The 24,465-nt window shown below is 34.9% G+C and overlaps 1 protein-coding gene across 5 annotated transcripts in view; it reads right to left on the bottom strand.

The window, feature by feature from the left end:
* The window catches only part of DTNB (dystrobrevin beta), a 344,903-nt gene that overhangs the window by 307,032 nt on the left and 13,406 nt on the right, over window positions 1-24,465 (bottom strand). For 4 of the 5 annotated variants that reach the window (XM_027850435.1, XM_027850434.1, XM_027850438.1 and 1 more), the window contains exons 2-3: window positions 14,085-14,164; window positions 12,584-12,651 (exon numbers count right to left, since the gene is read on the bottom strand). In XM_027850435.1, the coding sequence (XP_027706236.1) occupies window positions 12,584-12,651; window positions 14,085-14,125 (109 nt within the window). In that variant the 5' untranslated portion in view covers window positions 14,126-14,164. The remainder of the gene's footprint in view (window positions 1-12,583; window positions 12,652-14,084; window positions 14,165-24,465) is intronic. The other variant, XM_027850436.1, reaches the window with a different exon arrangement.

Genomic DNA, 24,465 nt, shown 5'->3' with positions numbered 1-24,465 from the left:
CATGTTACCCTCTACTTAAAAAATATAAATGCTTCACTTTGACTGCTGAGTGAAATTAAAATTCTTCTGCCCAGTTTTCAAGACCTTCTATAACCTAGTACTAATTTATATTCCTTATCTCTCATATTATTACTCTCCATGCACTCTACATGTCAGACAAACTGCCTCCTCTCTCTTCCCATATTCTTTTCCCATCTTACTCTCCTTTGTTCTAGTCTCAAAGGATAAAGCAGTCCTTCTCCTGGTTAAGCCTAACCCCTCTGCTTATACTTGAGTGCTCCTTTCAAAGATTACCCTACAGATCACTTTTTCTCCTTAAGGGACAGAACTATCTCCTTTTTTTCTATTTTATTATATTCCTAGTATAATGCCTCACACATAGTAGGTGCTTAATAAAAAGTTTGTTGCTAAACAGAATTGCTCACACTTTTTCAGCAAAATGTACATAGTAGATACTTAATACATAGTATATAGTAGGTGCTTAACACATGATTGTTGATTGACTAATTATCCCTAAACCCAGAATGGCCTCTCTCTTCATCTACTCAATTCTTTAGAGCCTTATTTAAATACCATCACCACGAGAAAAGCATACTCATATCCTTTCAGCAGAAAATGGCTTTTCCTTTTCTACCTCACAGAGAACATTGTTTCACAAATCTCTAATGAATTTATGTAATGTTGCATACCTGTATTTGTCTTTTCCTTATACTAGACTATAAGTTCCAAGAGTACAGTAACCAGTTTTTATATAAACTTTGTATCTCCCCCAATGTTAGCACAGTAACATGAAACAAAGTATTTAATAAATGTTTGATGACTTGAATTTTAAAATTAGTTTTTACTATATCCACTTCAGCATGATATCACTGCCAAAATAAAAGTATAAAAGGGATTTCTAATTCCATGATAGATGTAATTTCTGTATCGAAAGATGCCAATGGTTCTCAATCCATTTTCTATGCAGAATTTACATTACTAACAAGAATCGAAACACTTTCCAGCCTAGAACTGATTTTTCCCCTTAATTGGTTCTCTTGAAAAATCATTCTCTGCATGTATTTAAATGATTCTAACTTTTTCTATTTACACTTGTTTGTAAAAATGGCATTGTTCCAAAGAGCAACAAAAATAAATCTTTTATTTTTTGTAATTGCATAAAGCAATGCAATTTGGAAAGAAATCAAGCAAACTCCTTTGAGCAACAAATAATTCACAAATAGATAAATGTCAATAGTTTCAATATCTAGAATTATATTTTAATAAAACACTTTCCTAAAAAACAAATACCAAAAAATAAATACCTTTCCTAAAACAAATACCAAGATAGTATGGAATGATGGCTAGAGTGCTGGACTTGAAATCTAGCAGAACTGGATTCATATCCTGCCTGGGGGAAGGGGAGCAAAGCAACCATAGAAGACCATATTCAATCATAAGAAGATTGTGTAATCTACACAGATCCATGAACCGCTGAAATGTGATCATGAGAACTACAGAATATTGAAATGTCATATTAAAAATAATTAAATCTGATCAATTCTAGTTCAAAACTTTCCAAAGCAAAATAGTCCAATTCTTTAGGCCACTAACATATGGGGCTTAGATAGGACACACGGCAAATTTAGAAAAATCTACAAAATGTTTTTCTAAAAAAAATTTCTATTTTATCCATTTTGTTCCACAACAGCTCCAATTCAGGTAATAAACAAACCTCTCAATTAAAGCCCATGTTTTTGTAGGCATAATCAAATGTAAATATGTGAAAAGCTAGATATTTAGAGTTATAATTAATAGATCTGTTTCTTCATATTTATTATTGAAATTTCTTTTCATCCTCATAGAGAATGATTTTTATTTTTCTAGAGCCATCTTATGATCTATATGAATAAAAGAAAGCTTGTTTTCTAGTACCTGTTCCAATTACTTGATACATAAAGTAATCATCTTCCCGAAATTCAGTATACTTGGATTCCTATGTTTCCTTATCTCTCTGTCCAGGGAATCCTTACTAGTGCAGCTCATCTTTATTTGCAATGATTAGTGAATACTGCTTTTAGGAGTTTAAGTATGGATAATGGAAACTGACATGTCATATCTCCTATGTTACAGCTCCTGATTTAAGTTTTAGGGAACTCAAGAGACACCTACATTTTCCAGACAAAGAATCTGCTCTTTGCTGAGCTCACAATGGGTTAGGTCAACACTTTTTTTCAATAATGATTAACTTACTATCTGATATGATCTACATTAGCTTTTTAGTTATCACCACTTCACTTTTTAAACAGTAATAACAATACTGTAGAACCTGCAAAGCACCTTAAATGTGCTATCTTATGTAAATCTAACAATAATATGTGAAGAAGGTACTAAACACTCACCATCTCTGATAATGCATTCTAAAAATTTTCCACAGCAACACAGCATTGTGGATAGTCAGTCTCAGTCACAGCAAAATCTGAGTTCAAATCCTGCCTCTCTCTCTTTCTGTGTGTGTGTGTGTGTGTGTGTGTGTGTGTGTGTGTGCGCGCGCGCGCATGTGTGTGTATGATTTCTGGGAAAGTTATTTAAACACTGTGCCCCAGGCAACCCTCTAGGGCTATAAAATGTAAAACCCTTCCAATAAGCCCAGTTGTAGGGTATTTCTCAACAGGAACTCCCTACATTGATGAAAGTCAAGTCAATAAGCACTTATTAATCCTGCTACATGCCAGCTACTGTACTAAGCACTGGAATTTATATGTCAAAACCAAAAAGACATTTCTCTTTTCCAGGAATAGAAATTAAACTCACCAACCTTCAGTTTGAAAAAAATGTATCTTCTCCTTTGTGAAAACTGGGACAACATATGTCCATCTCCTATCCTACAGCAATTCTCATATTCTCCAGTATTTTTCAGAGATTACTGATAGCAATTCAGCAATCACATCCACATGTTCTTTCAGTTCACCTGAATGTAGTTTGTCTGGGTCTGGTAACTAACTCATTGAGGACAGCTAATTATTCTCTTCCTGTCTTCTCCCCCCCCCACCCCTTACACTGGGTTTCAATTCTTGGTTAATCATTTGTTGTATAATTCCTAGTTATTTTTCCTCATTTGAGAAAACATAAGCTAAAAAGAGTTAAAGAGTTTCCTCTATCAAATATTATCATCCTCTCATCCATCTGGAGCAGCAGTTCAATTCCTTCAATGATCTTCTGCTTTCTTCAAACTTAAAAAAAAAGTGTTTTTTTTTTAGTTGGCCTTCACATTTATCACCAGCTGTGAGCTTCTCTAAGCTTTAATACTCCTAACACTCTTCTTAGAGAACCATGTTATTTTGTATTCATCCTCAGTTACTTATTCTTGTGTTCCATTTACTACATAAGCTCTTTTTTAAAGTTTAAGTTGATTGGAGAGTTTCTTATGTATCAACAACAGTATCTTTACATAACTCTCCCTTGGAATTCCCCAAGGCAATTTCAGCAGAATGCAAGCTTCGATGAAAGCTACCAAACTAAAAAACCTTTTTGTTTAAGCCATATCTTACTGTCTGAAGAGCAGCCTAGTTAGGTTAGAAGAACCTCACTACCAGTTTGGTTTACCCCAATGAAATGATTTGTATTCATGTTCTCACAATTTTGTTCTTAGAAGCATCCCCCATTCTCCAAGTGCCAAATTCCACTGTAGGATTTGAGATTACAGGATCCTAACTATCAAACGAACTCCTTAAGATCTCCTCTCCCCAAACCTAGGTTCTAAGTCTGACATTTCTTTCCTTATTTATAACAAACTCTAAGGCAGAAAGTAAGATCATGTATTCACCAGCTTCCTATCATTTCTACATCAGCAAGGAGTTCCTACTTGTTGTTCAAAATCAGATTCATTCACATCACCAGTTTAAACTGTCTCAAAGATGTCTCCATTTTTTTTGCTGCAGTATGAAATGGCCTTTGTAATGAGAAATGTTTTATCTGATAAAAGCTATATTGTAAACCTACATCTGTATAAAAGGTGGGGACATTTAACAATTATAATTCCAAATGTACCATTTATAAATATAAACATGATATGAAAATTTTTCTTTCACCAGAAGAAAAAATTTTCTTTTTTTAAAATTTTGTCTTTTATTCAGTGGTTTAGGGAACTCTCAATAGATAACTCCCTCTTCCAATACAAATCAGCAAATGTTGCACAACTTGAGAATCTTTGAAAGCTACTTGAGATACTGAGTAGTTTAGTGATTTGATGAGGGTCAAACTGCCTGGATGTCAGAAGCAGAACTTGAACCCAGATCTTCCTAATTCTAAGGACAGCTCTCAATCCACTACAATACTGTGTCTCTGCTGGAAAAAAATGAACCCAACCCAAAATCTTGAGCAAGAAACAGATGTGATGCTTCTTAACAACAATATGTGCCCATTTTCACAGATTTGGAATTGGACTCAATCAACAAATATTCACTAAACACCAACTATGTGCCAAGAACAGTGCTAAAGACCTTAAATCATCTATTCTAATCCTTTCGTTTTTATGAGAAAACTGAGACACAAAGGTGTTAAGTGACGTCACAAAATCAAAGAATTTGAGAGTTGAAAGGGCTCCACCTACTCCAACCCATAACTAAAAAAGAATCCACACCTAATAAGCCAGAATAAGTCAACTAGCCTTTTGCTTTGCTTAGTTTCAAATGAGATCACTACCTCCTAAGGCAGCCCATTCCACTTGTCATAACTCAAGAACTCCAAATCCAGCATTCTTTCCACTGTACCACAATGCCTGGTTAAACTAATAATCACTAAGCATGTATTAAGCAATTACTATGTGCCTGGCATTGTGCTCAGTGCTGAGGATACAAAGAGAAAGCAAAAGAGCCCCTGCCTATAAGCAGCCAGATAACTCTAACCTCAACCCTAATGGGGACTTATTATTATTATTAATAACCAAAATGTATATAGTACTATGTGCCAGAAACATGTAAAGTTATTTACAATTATTATCTCATTTGATCCTCACAACAAATATGGGAAGTAGAGGCTATCATTATCCCTATTTTACAAATGAGAAAACTGAGACAAAGGGGGGTTAAATGACTTGCCTGGGAATACATGGTTAGTGTTTTAGGTTGAATTTGAACTCAGGTCTTCCTGACTCCAGGCCTACACTCTATCCTCTGCATCATTTAGCAGCCTAAAATGTAACATGTTGAATAATTCTGATAATAGCAAAATTCTAAATAGAATACACTTACAAGTACCATTCTTACTATGGAAAACCCCATCAAAAACACACACAAGTTCCGAGTTAAAAACACACACAAAAAATGACATATTGTGTATTGCTTTGAATATTAAAATATTGTGAGTGTCAAGGTAACTTAAGGGTCATTTACTCCAAAATCTTTCCTTCAATATACAGAAATATATATAGAAATCTTTCCTTCAATATCCCTTTTTTAAAATAGCATTTTTCCAATTATATGTAAAAACAATTTTAGCATTCATTTTTGTAAAATTTTGAGTTCTGAATTTTTCCCCCTCTCTACTCTCCCCTCCCCACTTTGCTGCCTTTACTAAAGGTATGCAATTTGATACAAGTTATATGTGTGCAATGATGTAAAACATATTTCCATACTAATAACAGTTCTAAAAGAAGAACAGATCAAAAGGGAAAAAAACACACAAAAAAAAGTGAAATAGTATTCTTTTTTTTTAAGGTAATTGGGGTTAAATGACTTGCCCAGGGTCACACAGACTAGTAAGTGTCAAGTGTTTGGTGTGAAGCCAATACTATTTGAAATAGTATTCTTCAATCTGCATTCAGAGTCCATCAGTTCATTTTCTGGATTTTTTTTAATGAAAACACAGATTGTTTTGATGATTACTGTTTTGTAATATAGCTTAAAATCTGGTACTGCTAGGCCACCTTCCTTCTCATCTTTTTTCATTGATTCTTTGATATTCTTGACCTTATTTTCTTGTAGATGAATTTTGTTATTTTTTCTAGCTCCACAAAATAAAATTTTGGTGGTCTGGTTGGTACGACAGTGAATAAGTAAATTAATTCTGGTAGAATTGTCATTTTTATCATATTGGTTCAGCCTACCCATAAGCAATTTACATTTCTCCATTTAGATGTCATTATTTATGTGATAAGTGTTTTGTAATTGTGTTCACATAGTACCTGAATTTGTCTTGGCAGGTAGACTCACAAATACTTTATATAGTCTGGAATTATTTTAAATGGAATTTCTCTTTCTACTCTTCTTGCTGGGTTTTGTTGGTAGCATATAGAAATGTTGATGATTTATGTGGGTTCATTTTATATCCTGCAACTTTGCTAAAGTTGTTGATAGTTGCAGTTAGTTTTTTAGTTGATTCTCTAGAGTTCTCAGAGTATAATATCATATCATTTGCAAAGAGTGATTTTTTTCTCATTGCCTATTTTTATTCCTTCAATTTCTTTTTCTTGTCTTATTACTATAGTTAGCATTTCTAGTATAATATTGAATAATAGTGGTGATAATGGACATTCTTGTTTCACTCCTGATCTTATTGAGAAGGCTTCAAGTTTATCCCCATTACAGATAATATTTGTTCTTGATTTCAGATAGATACTACTTATTTTAAGAAAGGCTCCACTGATTCTTATGCTTTCTAGTATTTTTTTTTAAAACAGGAATGTGTATTGTATTTTGTCAAAGGGGTTTTTTGCATTTATTGATATGACTTTTGATGTTTTTGTTATTAATATAGTCAATTATGCTTATTGTTTTCCCAATGTTGACTCGGCCCTACATTCCTAGCATAAATCCCACCTAGTAATACTTTATGATCTTTGTGATATATTGCTAGAATCTCCTTGCTAATATTTTATTTAAAAATTTTGCATCAATATTCATTAGGGAAATTGGTCTATGGTTTTCTTTCTCTGTTTTTGTTCTCCCTAGTTTAGGTATCAAAACCAAATTTGTGTCATTGAAAGAATTAGGACTCCTTTACCTATTTTTCTAAATGATTGATATTTGCATCATAAAAAGAATTTGGTAGGACTCTTTCTTTACCTATTTTACAAATAGTTTATATATGTATTGAGATTAATTATTCCCTAAATATTTGGTAGAATTCACTTGTGAATCCATCTGGTCCTCAAAACTTTTTCTTAGGGAGCTTAATGATGACTTGTTCAATTTCTTTTTCTAAGATAGGATTATTTAAATGTTCTATTTCCTCTTCTGTTAATCTGAGTGATTTATATTTTTGTAAATATTCATTCATTTCATTTAGATTGTCAATTTCACTGGCACATAAGTAGGCAAAATAACTCCTAATAATTGCTTTAATTTAATTTTCATTCATTCTTCATCTTTTCATTTTTGATACTGGTAATTTGTTTTTATTCTTTTTTAAAAAATCAAATTAATGAATGGTTTATCTATTTGATTGGGTTTTTTTTTCATAAAACTAGCTCCAGCTCCAAATTTTATTTTTAGTTCAATGTTGTTTTTTTAACTTTCAATTTTATTACTTGCTCCTTTGATTTTCAAGGTTTCCATTTTGGTGTTTAATTGAGGTTTTTTAATTTATTCTTTTTCTAGGCTTTTTAGTTGCACGCCCAATTCATTGATCTGCTCTTTCTCTCTTTAATTGGTGTATACATTTAGAGACATAAATTTTCCCCTAACAACTGCTTTGGCTACATCCCACAAATTTACAATGTTGTCTCACTGTTTGTCATTACCTTTAATGAAATTATTGATTGCTTCTCCATAAATCTGACAGGTAAACTATTCCTTGCTCTCCCAATTTAGTTATACTATCAGTCTTTATATCTAAATTATGTACCCATTTTGACTTTATCTTGGTATAGGGTGTAAGATGTTGGTCTATGCCTAGTTTCTACCATACTATCTTCCAATTTTCCCAGCAGTTTTTGTTAAATAGTAAGTTCTTCGCATAGAAGCTGGAGTCTTTGGATTTATCAAATAGTAGGTTACTATAGTCATTGACTGTTGTGTCTTGCATACCTAAATTATTCCACTGATCAACCACTCTATTTCTTAGCCGGAACCGAGTAGTTTCAATGATTGCTAATTTATAATACAATTTAAGATTTAGTACAGCTAGGCTACCTTCCCTTGCATTTCTTTTCATTAGTTCCTTGGTATTCTGGACCTTTTGCTCTTCCAGATGAATTTTACTATTGTTTTTTCTAGCTCCATAAAATAATTTTTGGTAGTTTGATTGGTATGGCACTGAATAAGTAAATAAATTTAGGTAGAATTGTCATTTTTATTGCATTAATTCAGCCTACCCATGAGCAACTGTTATTTTTCAATTATTTAGATCTGACTTCATTTGTGTGAAAAGTGTTTTATAATTGTGTTCATATAGTTCTTGAGTTTGTTTTGGCAGGTAGACTCCCAAATATTTTATAGTGTTGACAGTAACTTTAAATGGAATTTCTCTTTCTATCTCTTGTTATTGGACTTTGTTAGTAATATATAGAAATGCTGATGATTTACGTGGGTTTATTTCATATCCTGCAACTTTGCTAAATTTGTTTATTACTTCAAGTAATTTTTACTTGATTCTCTATACCATCATATCATCTGCAAAGAGTGACAGCTTTGTTTCTTCTTTGCCTATTCTAAGTCCTTAAATTTCACTATTGAATAACAGTGGTGATAATGTACATCCTTGTTTCATCTCTGATCTTATTGGAAATGCTTCTAGCTTATCGCCATTACATATAATGCTTCCTGATGGTTTTAGATAGATGCTACCTATCATTTTAAGGAAGTCTCCATTTACTCCTATGCTCTCCAGTGTTTTAATAGGAATGGGTGTTGTATTTTGTCAAATGCTTTTTCTGCATCTATTGAGATAATCATATGATTTCTGATAGTTTTGTTGTTGAGATGTGGTCAATTATGCTGACAGTTTTCCTAATATTGAACCAGCCCTGCATTCCTGGTATAAATCCTACCTGGTCGTGTATTATCCTTGAGATAAGTTGCTATAATCTCTTTGCTAATATTTTATTTAAAAATTTTACATCTATATTCATTAGGGAAATTGGTCTATAATTTTCTTTCTCTGTTTTGGTTCTTCCCAGTTTAGGTATCAGCACCATATTTGTATCATAAAATGAATTTCGTAGGACACTTTCTTCACCTATTTTCCCAAATAGTTTATATGGTATTGGAATTAGTTGTTCTTTAAATGTCTGATAGAATTCACTTGTAAATCCATCTGGCCCTGGAGATTTTTTCTTAGGGAGTTCATTGATGGCTTGTTCACTTTCATTTTCTGAAATGAGGTTATTTAAGTATTTTATTTCTTCTTCTGTTAATCTGGGCAATTTATATTTTTGTAAAAATTCATCTATTTCACTAAGATTGTCAAATTTATTGGCATACAGTTGGGCAAAAGAGTTCCTAATTATTGTTTTGATTTTCTCTTCACTGGTGGTAAATTCACCCTTTTTCATTTTTGATGCTGGTAATTTGGCTTTCTTCTTTTTTTTAATCAAATTAACCAAAGATTTATCTATTTTATTGGTTTTTTCATAAAATGAGTTCTTAGTTTTATTTATTAGTTCAATAGTTTTCTTAATTTCAATTTTATTAATCTCTCCTTTGGTTTTTAGAATTTCTAATTTGATATTTAATAGGGGATTTTTCATTTGTTCTTTTTCTAGCTTTTTTAGTTGCACACCCAATTCATTGATCTCCTCTTTCTCTATTTTATTCATGTAAGCATTTAGAGATATAAAACTTCCCTTAAGAACCACTTTCACTGTATCCCATAAGTTTTGGTATGCTGTCTTATCATTGTCATTCTCTTAGATGAAGTTATTGATCGTTTCTATGATTTGTTGTTTGAGCCACTCATTCTTTAGGATTAGATTATTTAGTTTCCAATTAATTTTTAGTCTGTCTTTCCATGGCCCTTTATATTACATGTAATTTTTATTGCATCAGGATCTGAAAAAAATGCATTTAATATTTCTGCCTTTCTGCATTGGATTGTGATGTTTTTATGCCCCAGTATGTGGTCAATTTTTGTGAGGTGCCATGTACAGCTGAGGAAAAGGTATACTCTTTGATATTCTCATTAGATTTTCTCCAGAGGTCTATCATATCTAACTTTTCTAAATTATGTTCATCTCCTTACTACTTTCTTATTTATTTTAAGGTTAGATTTATCTAGCTCTGAGAAGGGAAAGTTGAGGTCCCCAAATAGTATAGTTTTAGTATCTATTCCCTCCTGTAACTCGTTTAATTTTTCCTTTAAGAATTGGGAAGCTATGCTATTTGGTACATGTTTGGTATTGATATTACTTCATTGTCTATGGTACCTTTTGGCAAAATGTAGTTTCCCTGATTATCTCTTTTAATTAGGTCTATTTTTGCCTTTGCTTTGTCTAAGATCATGACTGCTACTTCTACCTTTTTTTTATTTCAGTCTGAAGTATAAAAGATTCTGCTTCAGTCCTTTATTTCAACTTTGTGTGTCTCTGTTTCAAGGGTATTTCTTGTAATAAAAATATATTTTTTTTTGGAGTCTGGTTTCTAATCCATTCTGCTATCTGCTTCCATTTAAAGGGTGAATTCACCCCATTCACAGTTATGATTATTGTGAATTTTCCTCCATCCTATTTTTTTCTGCTTATCCTTCTCTCCCTCTCTTTTTACACTGTCCCTCCTCTAAAAACTGTTTCGCTTTTTACCATTGCCACCCTTAATCTGCCCTCCTCTTTATCAATCTCACCCTTCCTCTGATCCCCTTCCCCTACTACTTACCCAAAGAATAAGATGGATTTCTGTACCCAACTACTTGTGTATGTTATTCCCTCTTTGAGCCAATTCTGATGAAAGTAAGGTTCAAGCTTACCCGCCACCACTCATCTTTCCCTGTAAATGCTCTTCCTTATACACCTCTTTTATGTGAGATAATTTTCCCCGTTCTGCCTCTCCCTTCCCCCTTCTCCCAGTGTACCTTTCTTCTCACCCATCAATTTTTTTTAGATCATCCCAAAATAATCAACTCATACTTATGCCCTTTCTCTATGTAGACTCCTTCTAACTGCCCTAATAATAAGAAAGTTCTTGGTTGTTACATTTATCATCCTCCCATACAGGAATGTTTACAATTTGACCTTATTGAGTCTCTGATGATTTGTCTTTCACATCTGCCTTTTTATGCTTCTCTTGAGTCTTGTATTTGAAAGTCAAATTTTCTATTCATCTCTGGTCTTTTTATTAGGAATGCCAGAAAGTCCTAAATTTCATTAAATATCCAGGTTCTCCCCTGAAAGACTGTACTCAGGACTGTACTCAGTTTTGCTAGGTAGTAAATTCTTGGTGGTAATCCTAGCTCCTTTGGCTTTTGGAATGTAATATTTCAAGCCTTTGCTCAGGCTGTCTTCATGCCTGGAATGCATTCCATCCTCACCTCTGCCTTTTAAAACTTCTAGATTCCTTTCAAAGTTCAGTTCAATACTTTTTGTGGTAGCAAAAACTGAAAACAAAATATACATACATTGATTAGGGAATGATTAAAGAAACTGGGATATAAGAATGTAAGGAAATATTACTGTGCTGTAAGAGGCAAAAAATATGATAAATACAGAACATGGAAAGACTTACATGAACTGATGCAAAGTAAAATAAGCAGAGTCAAGAAAATAATATTCACAGTGACTACAATGTAAAAGGAAAAAACCACCATAAATATCAAAAATTTATGTTACAAATTTTAAAATTATAAAATTCTCTTCAAAGAATAGGTATGAGAAACACTTTCTCCCTCACTTCTTTATAGAGGTGGAGATCCATGGGTGTGGAACACTGTATTTTTTTCAAAGCAGTTTTTTCAGTGTATTAGCTGGTTTTGCTGATTTCTTTCTCTTCTTCCTCTTTTTCTTTTTCTTTTTCCTTTTAAAAAATTCTTTGTTAAAAGTGATGGATCTTTTGGTGTGAGGACGAAGAGAGGTATAAGAGGAAATTTAGGCAATGTAAAAACAAAGATATCAATAATAATTTATTTCTTAAAAATAGCTAAGCTCATATACCCCCTTCTAAAGGAGACCTTTCCTGTTCCTATCAGCTACTAGTAGCACCCCTTAAAATTAACTTTTACCTTGTATATATTTTGTATCTACTTATATGTACAGGTTTTTGTACATATTATTCCCCCCCACCTCACAAAATATAAACCCATTGAGGGCAAGGGCTATTTCATTTTTGTCTTTGTATACTCAGAAACTATAGAACAGTGCGTGGAGCAAAGTTGGTAGTTAATGTTTGCAGTACGATTGACAAATTGACATTAAACACCATCCATAAATATGTTTCTAAAAAGAAGAAAAGTTATAGTTCTACAGCTAAGATAATCATAGATGAAAAATCAATTCAATATGTCTTTTTAGCATTCATAAAAACACTCTTGAAAGAACTGAAATTTAATTCTGACTTTTCTATTTTTAAAAAATGTTAATTTAAAACTTTTGGCTAATTAAAACCAGCAACTTATTTGGAAAAAAATAAAAGAAATACCCACATAAATAAAATGGAACACAAAAGAACTGGGAACTTACGCATTTCCATAAACAGCTGCCTCTTCTCTGCCATGGTCTTTCTCTTGTTCCCACTTTCCTCAATCATCCTAGACACACAGAGAGACAAAATACTATATAACTTAACAATTCAACGTAATGTTTATCATACTACTGCTGTCAAGTTTAAAAAATACTCATGCTTATATTAAAATTGAGTTGGTAAAAATAAGAAGTTGGAGACCTAAGTTGGAAAAAAAATCATTCATCGTCTTCATATGCAGTAATCATCATCATCATCATTATCATCATCATCATCACAATCACTACCCAATTTACAAGGTACTTTCTCATATATGGCACTTCATTTAAAACTCACACAAAAGTGCTACTCTGCTAATGACACTACACTTACTCTGACAAATTCTACTAAGTCATAAAGATTGGTATGTTCCCAGTTATCTACTGTGTCTAAAAATGCAGAATAAGACATAGATTATTGAACACGTCCAGTACGGGAATTGGTTTTACTTGGCTATACTTACTTGTTACAAATTTTTTTTACTTTTTTTTGGTGGGGGAAAGGATAGGAAGGAGAAAAAAAATAAATGCTTGATAAATTTTTTTTTAAAGAAGTAGTAAAATTTCAATAGTGCACTGGTTAGTGTACTGGGCCCAGAGTCAGGAAGACTTGCGTTCAAATGCAGCTGCAGACACTTACTAACTGTGTGACCCTGGGCAAGTCACTTACCCTGTTTGCCTCAGTTTCCTCAACTGTAAAGTACTGTTCATAATAGCATCTGCCTCACAGGGTTGTTGTGAGGATCAAATAAGGTATTTGTTAAACATTTAGTATAATACCTAGCCCACAGCAGGTGTTTAATGAATGCTTATTCCCTTCGCTCCATTTTATCAGCAGGAATTACATTAAAGAAGCAGCATTAAAATTTGCTTTGTCACTGCACCCTAAGGACCATGGGACTTTCCATCTCACTTGTAGCTAAAACATTCCATATGTGTTGTCTCCCTTTAGAATGCTCTCCCTTGAGAGCAAGGACTGTCTTACTTTTCTATTTTGATCCCTAGCACCTAGCATACAGTGCTTTGTACATAGTAAGAATTTAATAAAAGCTTAATTCATTCATTTTTAAATATATACCAAAATATTCATAGTAGCACCCTTTGGAGACCTAAGATGGAACAAAGTGAGTATCCACTAATTCTGAAACGACTGGGGAAAAAAACCTATTATATACGATTATAACACTATATTATTGGCAGTAACATTGACAAAAATGAAGAATTTGAAAAAATGGGAAAGATTTATATTAACTGATATAAGCCAAAATAAACAGAATGAACCAAAACAGGACACTGAAGATCAGTGTTTGCTGGTATAGATATATTACCCAATGTCTGTCTACCTAAGCACCTACAGGCTATGACTACATCTGAGTTATCCCAAGAAGGGGAAGAGCTGAAATTTCATGACAGTCAAGAAGTAAACAAGGAAGGGAGAAGATGTCAGGAGTTCCAATAGTACCATGAGTTCATTGCTTCCATTATCAGTTGCTGCAACATCATGGGTATTCAGTGATCACCCAGGTGGCTTCAATCACGATACTGAAGGAGGAAAGAACAAAGAACACTGTGGCTCCAATATTAGGACAGTGTTACCCAAGCTAAGTGTATGCCAGGTAAATCAATTTAGGGGCTTCTACCCATTGTTTTGTGGAAACAAAACCTGATGAATTTATACCCCCCATCCACTGCCTCTTTTCATAACCTGTCATTTTCTCCCTAGGGCAAAGGTTCCCAATTTGGGGTCCATGAACTTGTTTTGTTAATATCTTGATAAGTGTATAATGATAAAATTGGTTTCCTTTGTAATCTTAGGTATTTTATTTTATACACTGTTCTGTGATGGAGTTCATAGGTTTTTACCAGACTGCCAAAGGGGTTCATGACAAAAAAGGTTAAGAACTTCTGCTCTGGATAAAATATGATGTCTCTGGCTTAGCATTTAAATTCTGAACTCTTTGATTTCTATTCCATACATTTCTAGAAGCACATAAACTTACCATAAGAAAATACACAATAATCATAACAGTATAAATTAAAAGATCAATAAAACAAAGTTGAATGCTGACTAATGGGAAAACTAATGAAAGTACTGAAGAAGAGATAATGAAAGGCATATCCTTTCTCACAGCAAAGAGGTGGATGACTACTAGGACAGAATATTATGTATTATATATGTATTATGTATTATATATTATATATTATGAATATATAATATGGTTACAGCAGATGTTTTTTTTTCCTTGAATGTTTTTCTTTGTAATAAGGGATAGTTCAATATAGATGGGGGGATAGAAGAGAATGACTATCTTGAAAAGACAAAAGGCATCAATAACATATATTTTTTTTAAAAAGAAGGTTATTACCAAAGTCCAGGAGAGGAGAAAAAGTAGAAGCTACAAGTATAGACAGTTTTTTCTAGGAAACTGATTGTGAAAAGGTAACACCTTGAAAGTCTGGTAGGATCAAGTAAAGAGTTTTTTAAGGTCTAGGAATAGCGAATATCAGAGAAGGGTCCAAGAAAAACAGGTATATGCATATACATGTATGTGTATATATATGCATATATATTTATATGTGTATATGTGTGAGTATATATAAATCAAAGGCACCATAAACTATAAACCAAAATATTTATAGCAGCACTTTTGTGGTAACAAATAATTATAAACAAAGTGGGTGCCCATCAACTAGGGAATGGTTGAACAAGCTGAAAAAAAAACTGCAGCATATGAATATAATGAAAAATTAATGTTATTTTTAAGAATCATATATAAAATTAGTACATGGTATGAAGTGATAAACAGTCAAATAAACAGAACCCAGAGAATATCTACAATGAATAAACACATGAAGATAACACTAAAAGAAAGAAATGCTTACCAATCGAAAAATAATTTTCTAGCCCAAGACAACTTAGAAGGTCAGCAGGAAAGGTCTGTTGCATCAGGTGAGACAGAAGCACAGTCCAGGGCAGGCTGCACCAGCGCAGACCAGGACCCAGCAAACCAGGCCTCTGGGCAACTGAGTCAGTGGCAGTCGTGGTGGTTTCCAGACCTCCCGGCCCACCGACCATAAGGAGAGCAGACAATGGATCAAAGGGAGATTTACAAGGGTCCCTTTGCTGGCACCAGGAGCAGGACTTTGCTGCATTGCCTATTGTTGTTATTGTTGTTGTCCTTCATACTCAAAGAGGACCAAATGACATCACTATGTTAGAGTCAAGTTTTAATGTATCTAACTGTGGCTGGTCAGACCAACATGAGCACAGAATGTTCTACCACAGGTCAGGCACAAATAGTCCATGTGAATATTTGGGGTGGATTCTCTAAATTTGCACATCTCACATCTCTTTTGAACTACTTCAAATCTGCTTTGCTCATAGAGCACAGCACCTTCTTTAATGAGGGCACACCATGTAGGGTGGTTCTGTGTCGGTGTCTTGCATGTCACACAATCAATTCCAAAGTTCTCGAGAGACCTTGAGAGTGTCCTTGTATCGCTTCTTCTGACCACCATGTGAATGCTTGCCCTGTGTGAATTCTCCATAAAATAGACTTTTTGGCAAGCATACATTTGGCACTTGAACAATGTGACCAGCCCATCAGAGTTATGCTCTCTGCAGTAGAGTTTGAATGCTCAGCAGTTTAGTTCAAGAAAGGACCTCAGTGTCTAGTATCTTATTCTACCAGACGATCATCAGAATCTTTCTCAGACAATTCAGATGGAAGCAATGTCACTGTGATACCATCCAAGATTCACAAGCACACAATAAAATCAGCACAATGGCTCTGTAGACCTTCAGTTTGGTCAAACACTGAGCTAGCTCTGGCAATGCTTGTGTCAACCTCATTATCAATGTGTACATCCCTAGAAAGTACACTGCCAAGGTAAGCAAATTTATCCACAGCATTCAAAACTTCTCCATTTACTATAAACAATGATTCCACACATGGATGGTGTGGTGCTGGCTGATGGATCACCTATGTTTTCTTGGTGTCAAGTGTTAGGCCAAAATTAGCACAAGTAGCAGAAAACTGATCCAGTCTTTGTGGCATGTCAGCTTCAGAGGCTACATTGAGTGCACAATCATCTGCAAACAGAAAATCATGCAACAGCACTCTCTCCACTTTGGTCTTGGCTTGTAGCCTTTTCAAGCTGAAGAATTTACCATCACAGTGTGGTAGCTGACCTTGATGCTGTGTTTGTCTTCATTGAAGGCATTTGATGACATGGCTGAAAACTTGCTAAAAAGCTTGGGAGCAAGCACACAGCTTTATTTCACTCCATGGGTAACTGGGAAAGCATGAGAGCATTGTCCATTATCCAGAACGCAGGCAAGCATGCCATTGTGAAACTGATATACAATATTGATGAACTTCTCCAGACAACCAAATTTTGACATAATTTTCCATAAGCCCTCATGACTGACAGCATCAAAGGCCTTGGTCAGATCTACAAACATTGTACACAAACTTCTGTTCTGCTTCTGCCTATTCCTCATGGAGTTGTCAGGCAGCAAACACCATATCGACCATTCCTAGACCCTTTCTGAAGCCACACTGTCTCTCAGGTAGATGACCATCTTCCAGGTGAAGGATCAGCCTATTAAGGAGGACTCTGGCAAGAATCTTGCCAGCAAGGACTAAGAGAGAGACTCCCCCTATGATTGTCACAGGACAATCTATTTCCTTTACCTTTATAGAGATGGACAATGGAGGCATCCTTGAACTCCTGGAGCATAACTTCCTCTTGCCATATAACCCAGCCTTTGTATGAGCAATGGACTTGTAAATCTCAGCTAGACTAGAATCAGCACCAGGTGCTCTGCCACACAAAAGGAGACTAATGGCATTCAAAACCTCTTCTTCAGTTGGAACTTCAGCTAGGGAGGGATTGACTTCAACCTGAGGTAAACAGTCAATGGCTTCAGCATTGATTGATTGATGACAGTCTGTTGTGTACACTGTGGAAGTGTTAAGCCCATCTCTTTAGGATCATGTCCTTATCACTAATCCATGTGGCTCTATCAGCACTAAGCAGTTGACATACACCATACATCTTTGAAATGAAATGCTGCCTTCTTAGAGATGGATGAACTATCCTGCTGGTAAACCCTGTGGAGTTCACATTTTTCATTTAACAGCTTCTGAATTTCCCCTTCATTTTCATCAAACCAGTCTTGATGTTTGTGAGTTTTCTGACCCAGATGAGCAAATGCAATGCTATACACCAAATCTCTGAAAACTGCCAACTCCTTTTCTGCTCCACTGTTGCCAACCATGTGTAATTACCTCTGAAAACAGCTGTACAAAAAAGCTTGGGACAGTGTACCCTCCACTTGGGAAGCAGAGCCCCACCTGAGTATAGAGTTAAAAGTCAAGAAATAGGGGCAGCAAGGTGGTGCAGTGGATAGAGCTCTGGCTCTGGAGTTAGGAGGACCTGAGTTCAAATCCAGACTCAGACAAATAACACTCACTAGCTATGTGACTCTGGGAAAGTCACTTAACCCCAATTGCCTCACCAAAAAAAAAATTGATGGAGTTGCTGTGCTAGTAGGAGGAGAAAGATTGCAAGGAGTTAAGGAGCCAGTGGATGGTACTTACATTCAAGGAGAGAGACAGTAAGTCATTCTTACAAGAAATAGAAGTGAAAACAAAGTAAAAAATAGGTACCTCGAGAGGGTATCAGAGTCAAAAGAAGTCTTTTTCAAGATAGGTTATAACTACTTAATTAATGCTTAATAATAATGTCCTCACCTCTGCTTTCCCTTCCTTCCTCCCTCCTTCCTTCCGTCTCTCCTTCTCTTCCTCCCTTCTCTCCCTCTGTCCACATAAGGAATCATACCCTTACCTGCAGGTGCTCTGCCCAAAAGAAGATAAATTTTGATTGATGAAACCTCACAAGATATCTTGGGATTTATGGGCTAGATTTCTTTTTTAAGGACCATGCCTTAAACCCAATTCACTCTGGCTCTCATTAACTGACCAACAATAGGTCCCAGCTCAAGCCTCATTTGGTTATTGTTTGGGCTCTGATGGCTCAGAGTGAGTTAATAGCAAGTGTTTCTGTTTTAGCCAGAAACCCTGAGGGTCTTCCTCTCCCAGATTAACTTTTTTTTTTTGGACTTGGCAAAAGAGGACATTCTTTGCCTCATTTCATCTTACCTAGCCTTAATCACTGAATGGGCACTGCTTCAGACAGAGACATTGGAAAGACTTTGCTTTAAAGGGTCAAGGTCTCCCACTGCACTAGGGGGCATCTCCCGTCATCCTGATCTATATCTTGCTACTGGACCCAGATGACTCTAGAGAAGAGAGTGAGGCTAGTGACTTTGCACAGTCCTACCTCACTTAAATCCAATTCACTTGCAAGTCATGACATCACCTTCCCAATGTCATGGTCCTCTTCAAGAATGAATGACAAACAACAATAATGTCCCCTGCATTTTTTGCCTAATACAAACCTCATTTTGAAAAGTCTGTCTGGTACTTCAATATCTAGCACTCCTTTTCTTTCTCCTTTCTCCTCCCCCTCCTCAATACTCAAAGAGATCTGTGATCTCATAGATTCAGGACTCCCTTCCAATGATAAAGATTATGTAACACAACCATGCCAGCCCACCTGCCTATCCCATATGATTCTTATCCATGTTTCCCCATAGGTTCATCACAAGTGGTCTATCCAATATGCTGAAGGACTTCCTCTCTATAAGTATCAGTGAAACATTCTACCTTTTCTCATCCATAATTCTTGCCATATGACCAGCAGTTCTTCTCTTCCTGTTATGCAATTCTTTGATAATGCCCTTTACTCCTGTTCTTCTTTAGAGTTCCTCATCAGTTGTTTTTTGCAGCCTGCACACCCACTATGTACCTCTCCATTACCCTCCCTACAATAGTCATCATTAATTCTATGAATTCAATGGCATCTCACTTCCATCTAACAACATTAGTAAATTGTTAGAACTGAAAAGAGGCCTTTGCTTTCATGAAAAGGTTCACATAAGTAAAAGTACAATTTCCTAAAAACAATCCAAGTAGACTCTCCTCCCTTTCAAACTCATTGTCCAACTGTGCTATCTGTCCCAGAAAAAATTCTAGCAATAGTTTTATCCACTTTGTTTTTCCTGTGTAGATGTTTAGGCCAAATTCCTATGAGTGCTTTCTGATCTTTTCCAAAAGACTCTTCAGTGTTCCAGGACTTGAAGCAATCATATCATCCTCAAACAGAAGTTTATGGAAGACCTCATCATTTACAGGAACTCTCTCCCTCTTGGGACTCTGCAATGCATCTCCTATATCTCAGTGGCAAACAGCTTTGGCAAGCACAAATCTCCCTTTTTTATTCCTTACCTGATGTTTATAAGAAATTAAATAAGGTTATTTCTGTTGTTATAACTCTTTGCTCCATTTGGTGCCATTTCTACTTCCCTGTAGGTACATTCAAGACTGTGATGTTAAGAGTATATATACAGTGCTTCTACTATCCTTAATAGACAAAACAGTTTATTATAATAATGTTTACTATTTTCTATTCTTCTGTTTGATGTTCTCTTTCCATTTTTGTCCTTAAATGCCCTGAAGATGACTGCTGAGTTGTATAATTTGCCAAACTTTTTTTAAACTGGTTTTACCCTCCACTACTTCTCACTGTTTTATGAGATTATGCTGTTTATAATCATCCATTACTCTTTATAAGATTTTCAAAATGAGTTTATATCTTAACCTGGTGTTGCCTTTGGCAGCTGTTCTCTCTGTTTAACAAGTAAATCATAGTTTGCTCACTAAAGTGCTTTCTGAGCTCTTTGGGGCTTCTGGTTATAGCAATTATATTATGCTGATTAAATTTCTGCATAAAAGAACTATGATTGCTGTCAATATAACTTCTGTCAATTATAATATTTGTTTAAACAGTTTAGCATTAAGTTGTTCAATTATACATATCTTTTTTATTATAAATTCTAATATAAGCTCTAGTAAATCAGTGATTTGACGGGGCACAGATGGCTGACTTAGAAATAACTAAAACCCCATCCCCACTCCTCCACCCCAATTATAAGCTTTTCCTATCTGTTACAATGTGGTCGGTTTCATTCTTTGTGATGTTATTTGATGGTTGCTAAGTCTAGACCCTATCAATTATTTTAAAGTGTTTATGTCATTGTAGCACAAGGCTTTATAATCTAGAACTCTTTGGCATCTCTCTTATGTCTTTCTCCTGACCCAAACTTTCCTATATTCCTATTCCTATCCCCATCTTTTCCAAGTCTTGCATTGAGGTCACCACCAGTCATCAGAGTGTATGCTGATCTGAAGGGTTTCATCAAGTTCTTCAAAGAATTTCTTTCTGACTTCTTCCTTCACCATCCATGTTGCATAAGCTGAAATTATTTTCATAGTGTTTTTGTTTTTGTAAATACTTATCACTAATAATGAAATATATGATCACCAAATAGTCCATAAAATAATATCTCTTATTGATTTGGGATATACAATAAATACAATCTACCAACTCCTTTCTTTGTTTCTACAAAGAGTTACCTGTAAGCCATCCTTTTCATTTATCTGCAGCTTCTTTCTTTCTTCTGGTTTCCTTTATAGCAAAACTGTCGAGATTGGTATGAATAAGGTCCTCCAGACATATGTTCACTTGTTGATCACTGGATGATGATCCAATATTTAGAGTATTAAATCCAAATTCAAATTTATAGATGGTCAGCCTGGCTTTGGCAAACTGCAAAGGTACTTTTCTTTAAATCTCATTTTTTTATTTGTTTAAGTTTAAAACACTGGAAAAATATTTCCAAATACACAGCAGAACAAAAAAGGATTGTATACAAGACCCTTAATTTCCATTTCAGACCATTTACTTTTTTTTAAGTATATAATTACATACATTACTTTCAAAACTGTCTGCTAGTCTATGCTTCCTTCTGTGCACTTCTCCATATCCTCATCTTTTCCAAGTTTTGTAATGATGTCATCAAGTATCAGAGTATATGCTAATTTGAAGTCTTATTCAATACTGAATTATATAAACAATTATTGCAATTAATGGAAATTGTATTGACATCGATTATAATCTGTTCCCGTCTGCACATTTTTAAACACTTCAATGGCCCTTTTTATTTTTACTATTACTAATCCCTCCTTCCCTTCCAACTCTCACCATCAATTTAAAAAAGAGGAAAGAAAAAAACTAACAAATAGTATAGTCAACCAAAACAAATCCACACAATAGCCATGTCCAAAAATTTATGTCTTTTTCTGTACCTTGAGACCATCACCTCTCTGTCAGAAAGTATATATACCCTGCTTCATTACACGTTTTAAGCTTTTCAAAGTTGTTTTTCTTTATAATGTTGTTGTCCTTGTATAAATTATTCTGGTTCTGCTCTCTGTATTCTGTACCAATTCACACAAGTCTCAGATTCTCTGAACTCATCCTTTTTGTCATTTTTTTACAGCACAATAATATTGTATTACATTCCTATAACAATAATTTGTTCAATCATTCCTCAGTTGATGGACACCACTTTAAATTCTAGTTCTTTTCTTTTTTTCCCTTTTAATCCACTTCAGAATTAGGAAGTATGTTTTGCATGTGGCAATTCCCTCTTTAATATTATCTTCCCTCCTAACTATATCTATATCACCTTGTTTCCATGCTTTGTTTGATGGATTTCTACACTAAACTGTGTCTGTGTGAGATTTCAACCCTATTTTGTCCATTTCAGATAGAAGTTTCACCTGATACTTGTTCCTTCCATCCCTTCCTCCATGTTTACATACTCTTCTTCTCACGTACCCTAATTATGAAAAAGGCAAGTTCCAATCCCTATTTTCTCCTTTCTACACTAATGTACTCCTTTCATACTTCCTTATCTTTTCCCTCTTAAAACCCTCAGAACAAAACCAATCTACCTGTCCTGTTTTTCTTAATCACTCAAAATTCTTTGAAAACATTCATTTTGAAGGGACATTTGTTCAGCTACCTTATTATGTTAACATTTGATCATCATACAGTCTTTCCCAACTGCTCAAATAAATTTACTTTTCTAAGTTTCTCCTGACTCATTTTTGCATTTCAAAGTTCCAACTGAACTCTGGACTTTCTATCAGAAATGCTTCAAAGTCCTCTATTCTACTAAAAATCCATTTCTACTCCCAACCCCCAGATATTCAGCTTTGCAGGGTAAGTTATTCTTTGTTTTAAGCCTCTGTCTCTTGCTTTTCGGAATATTGATTTCCTCTGGTTTTTAGTAGAAGCTTCCAAGTCATATGTAATTCAAACTACATTCCTTGGTACTTGAACTTCTTTGTAGATGTATGTATATATATGTAAACAGAGATGTGAGAGAGAGAGAGGAAGGCAAAGAGAAGGAGGTAGGAAAGATGAGAGAGAGAGAGAAAATGTATATGTTTAGATGTAGAAATATACATATATATACATAAACATGTATTTAAAGATTAACAAGTACACATACACAATTATGTATATGTACACATAGATATAGACAAGTTGTATTGTGTATATGTATATATACATACATACATACATGCACAAAATGTGTGAGTGCTGGATTTTGACTACGATGTTCCTGGACTCTTGCTTTTGGGAATTCATTTCAAGAAATGATTAATGGATTCTATCTCTATTATGCCTCTAGTTCTAATAGATTTGGGAAGTCTTCATTTATGAATTCTTAAAATACAGTATCTAGGCTTTTTTAATCATGGTTTTCAGGGAGTCTAGCAATTCTTAAATTATCTCTCCACTTGCTTTTAGTTGTCTTTAATATCAGATATTTTATATTTTTCTATTTTTTTCAGTCTTTTGATTTTGTTTTAATACTTCTTGCTGTCTTATGGTGTCACTGATTTCTGTTTGGTCTATTGTAGCTTTCAGGGAGTCCTTTACTTGGGTAAGATTTCCTACTTTCTCTTCTAAGTTACTTATTCTCCTTCCAATTATTTCATCAAGAGCTTTTATTTCATTTTTTTATCTCTGGCTTCATTCCTCCTAACTGTTCAAGTAGCCATGGAAAATCCTTTTTTTTTTCCTTTGAGTTTCTGCTTGCAGTTTTTTATACTGGCCAGTCTTTCTATTGCTTTACTCATTTCCCCAGCTTTACTTCCTGAATTAGAGCTTTTTAGAGGGCCAGGATCTGCTCCCTTTTTTCATTTTGGGTGAGGAAGTCACCCTGCTTGATCTCACTCTGGGTCCTCTGGGTTCCTGCATTAACCTCCATCTTCTCAAGTTTAGAGTCCTCTAGACCTTTAAGGTACAGAGTCTTAGATTTTTACAGTCTTCTACAACATCTCTGAACAGTGTGTCAAGCACCTGGGAGCCCCTGAGGCATCCCAGTCTGACTGATGCCACATAATTCATTGCTGCTGCTCTCCCACCCCCCATTCCACCCCAAGGCTTTCAAGGTCTCCACACAGGGGCTTTCAAAGGGGAGCCTTCTACTCTTGTTACCTCTGAACAGAACTCTGTGGGCTACAAGTGTCTCTGGCCTGTATCTTGTTGTGCTGGGAGGCTGCTGGCTTATTTGCACTAGCTTTGCTGGCGGCCCTCTTTCCTACTGCTGATAGACTTTTTACTTTTTTTGAAGTTCTGGAGTGGAAGTCACTTACTGTACTTTCTCATTGGATTCTTGATCATTATTCAATCTGATGTAAATTTCTGATTTTTGCCAGAGTAGATTTCTCAGAGCTGGACATGCCTTTAGTAAAGCACTTCTCTTGGCCAGAAGTCCAAAGATCTTTCAGTGACCCCAATCTTCCCAAGAAAGCAAAGACTCATACTTTTAATAGTAACATTATACCAGTGTTGTT

The sequence above is a fragment of the Vombatus ursinus genome, unplaced genomic scaffold (assembly GCF_900497805.2).
Source record: "Vombatus ursinus unplaced genomic scaffold, bare-nosed wombat genome assembly UNPS02009062.1, whole genome shotgun sequence".
In the NCBI taxonomy this organism is placed as follows: Eukaryota; Metazoa; Chordata; class Mammalia; order Diprotodontia; family Vombatidae; genus Vombatus; species Vombatus ursinus.
Note: the sequence above shows the minus strand (reverse complement) of the source record. Positions and strands in the feature narration are given on the sequence as shown.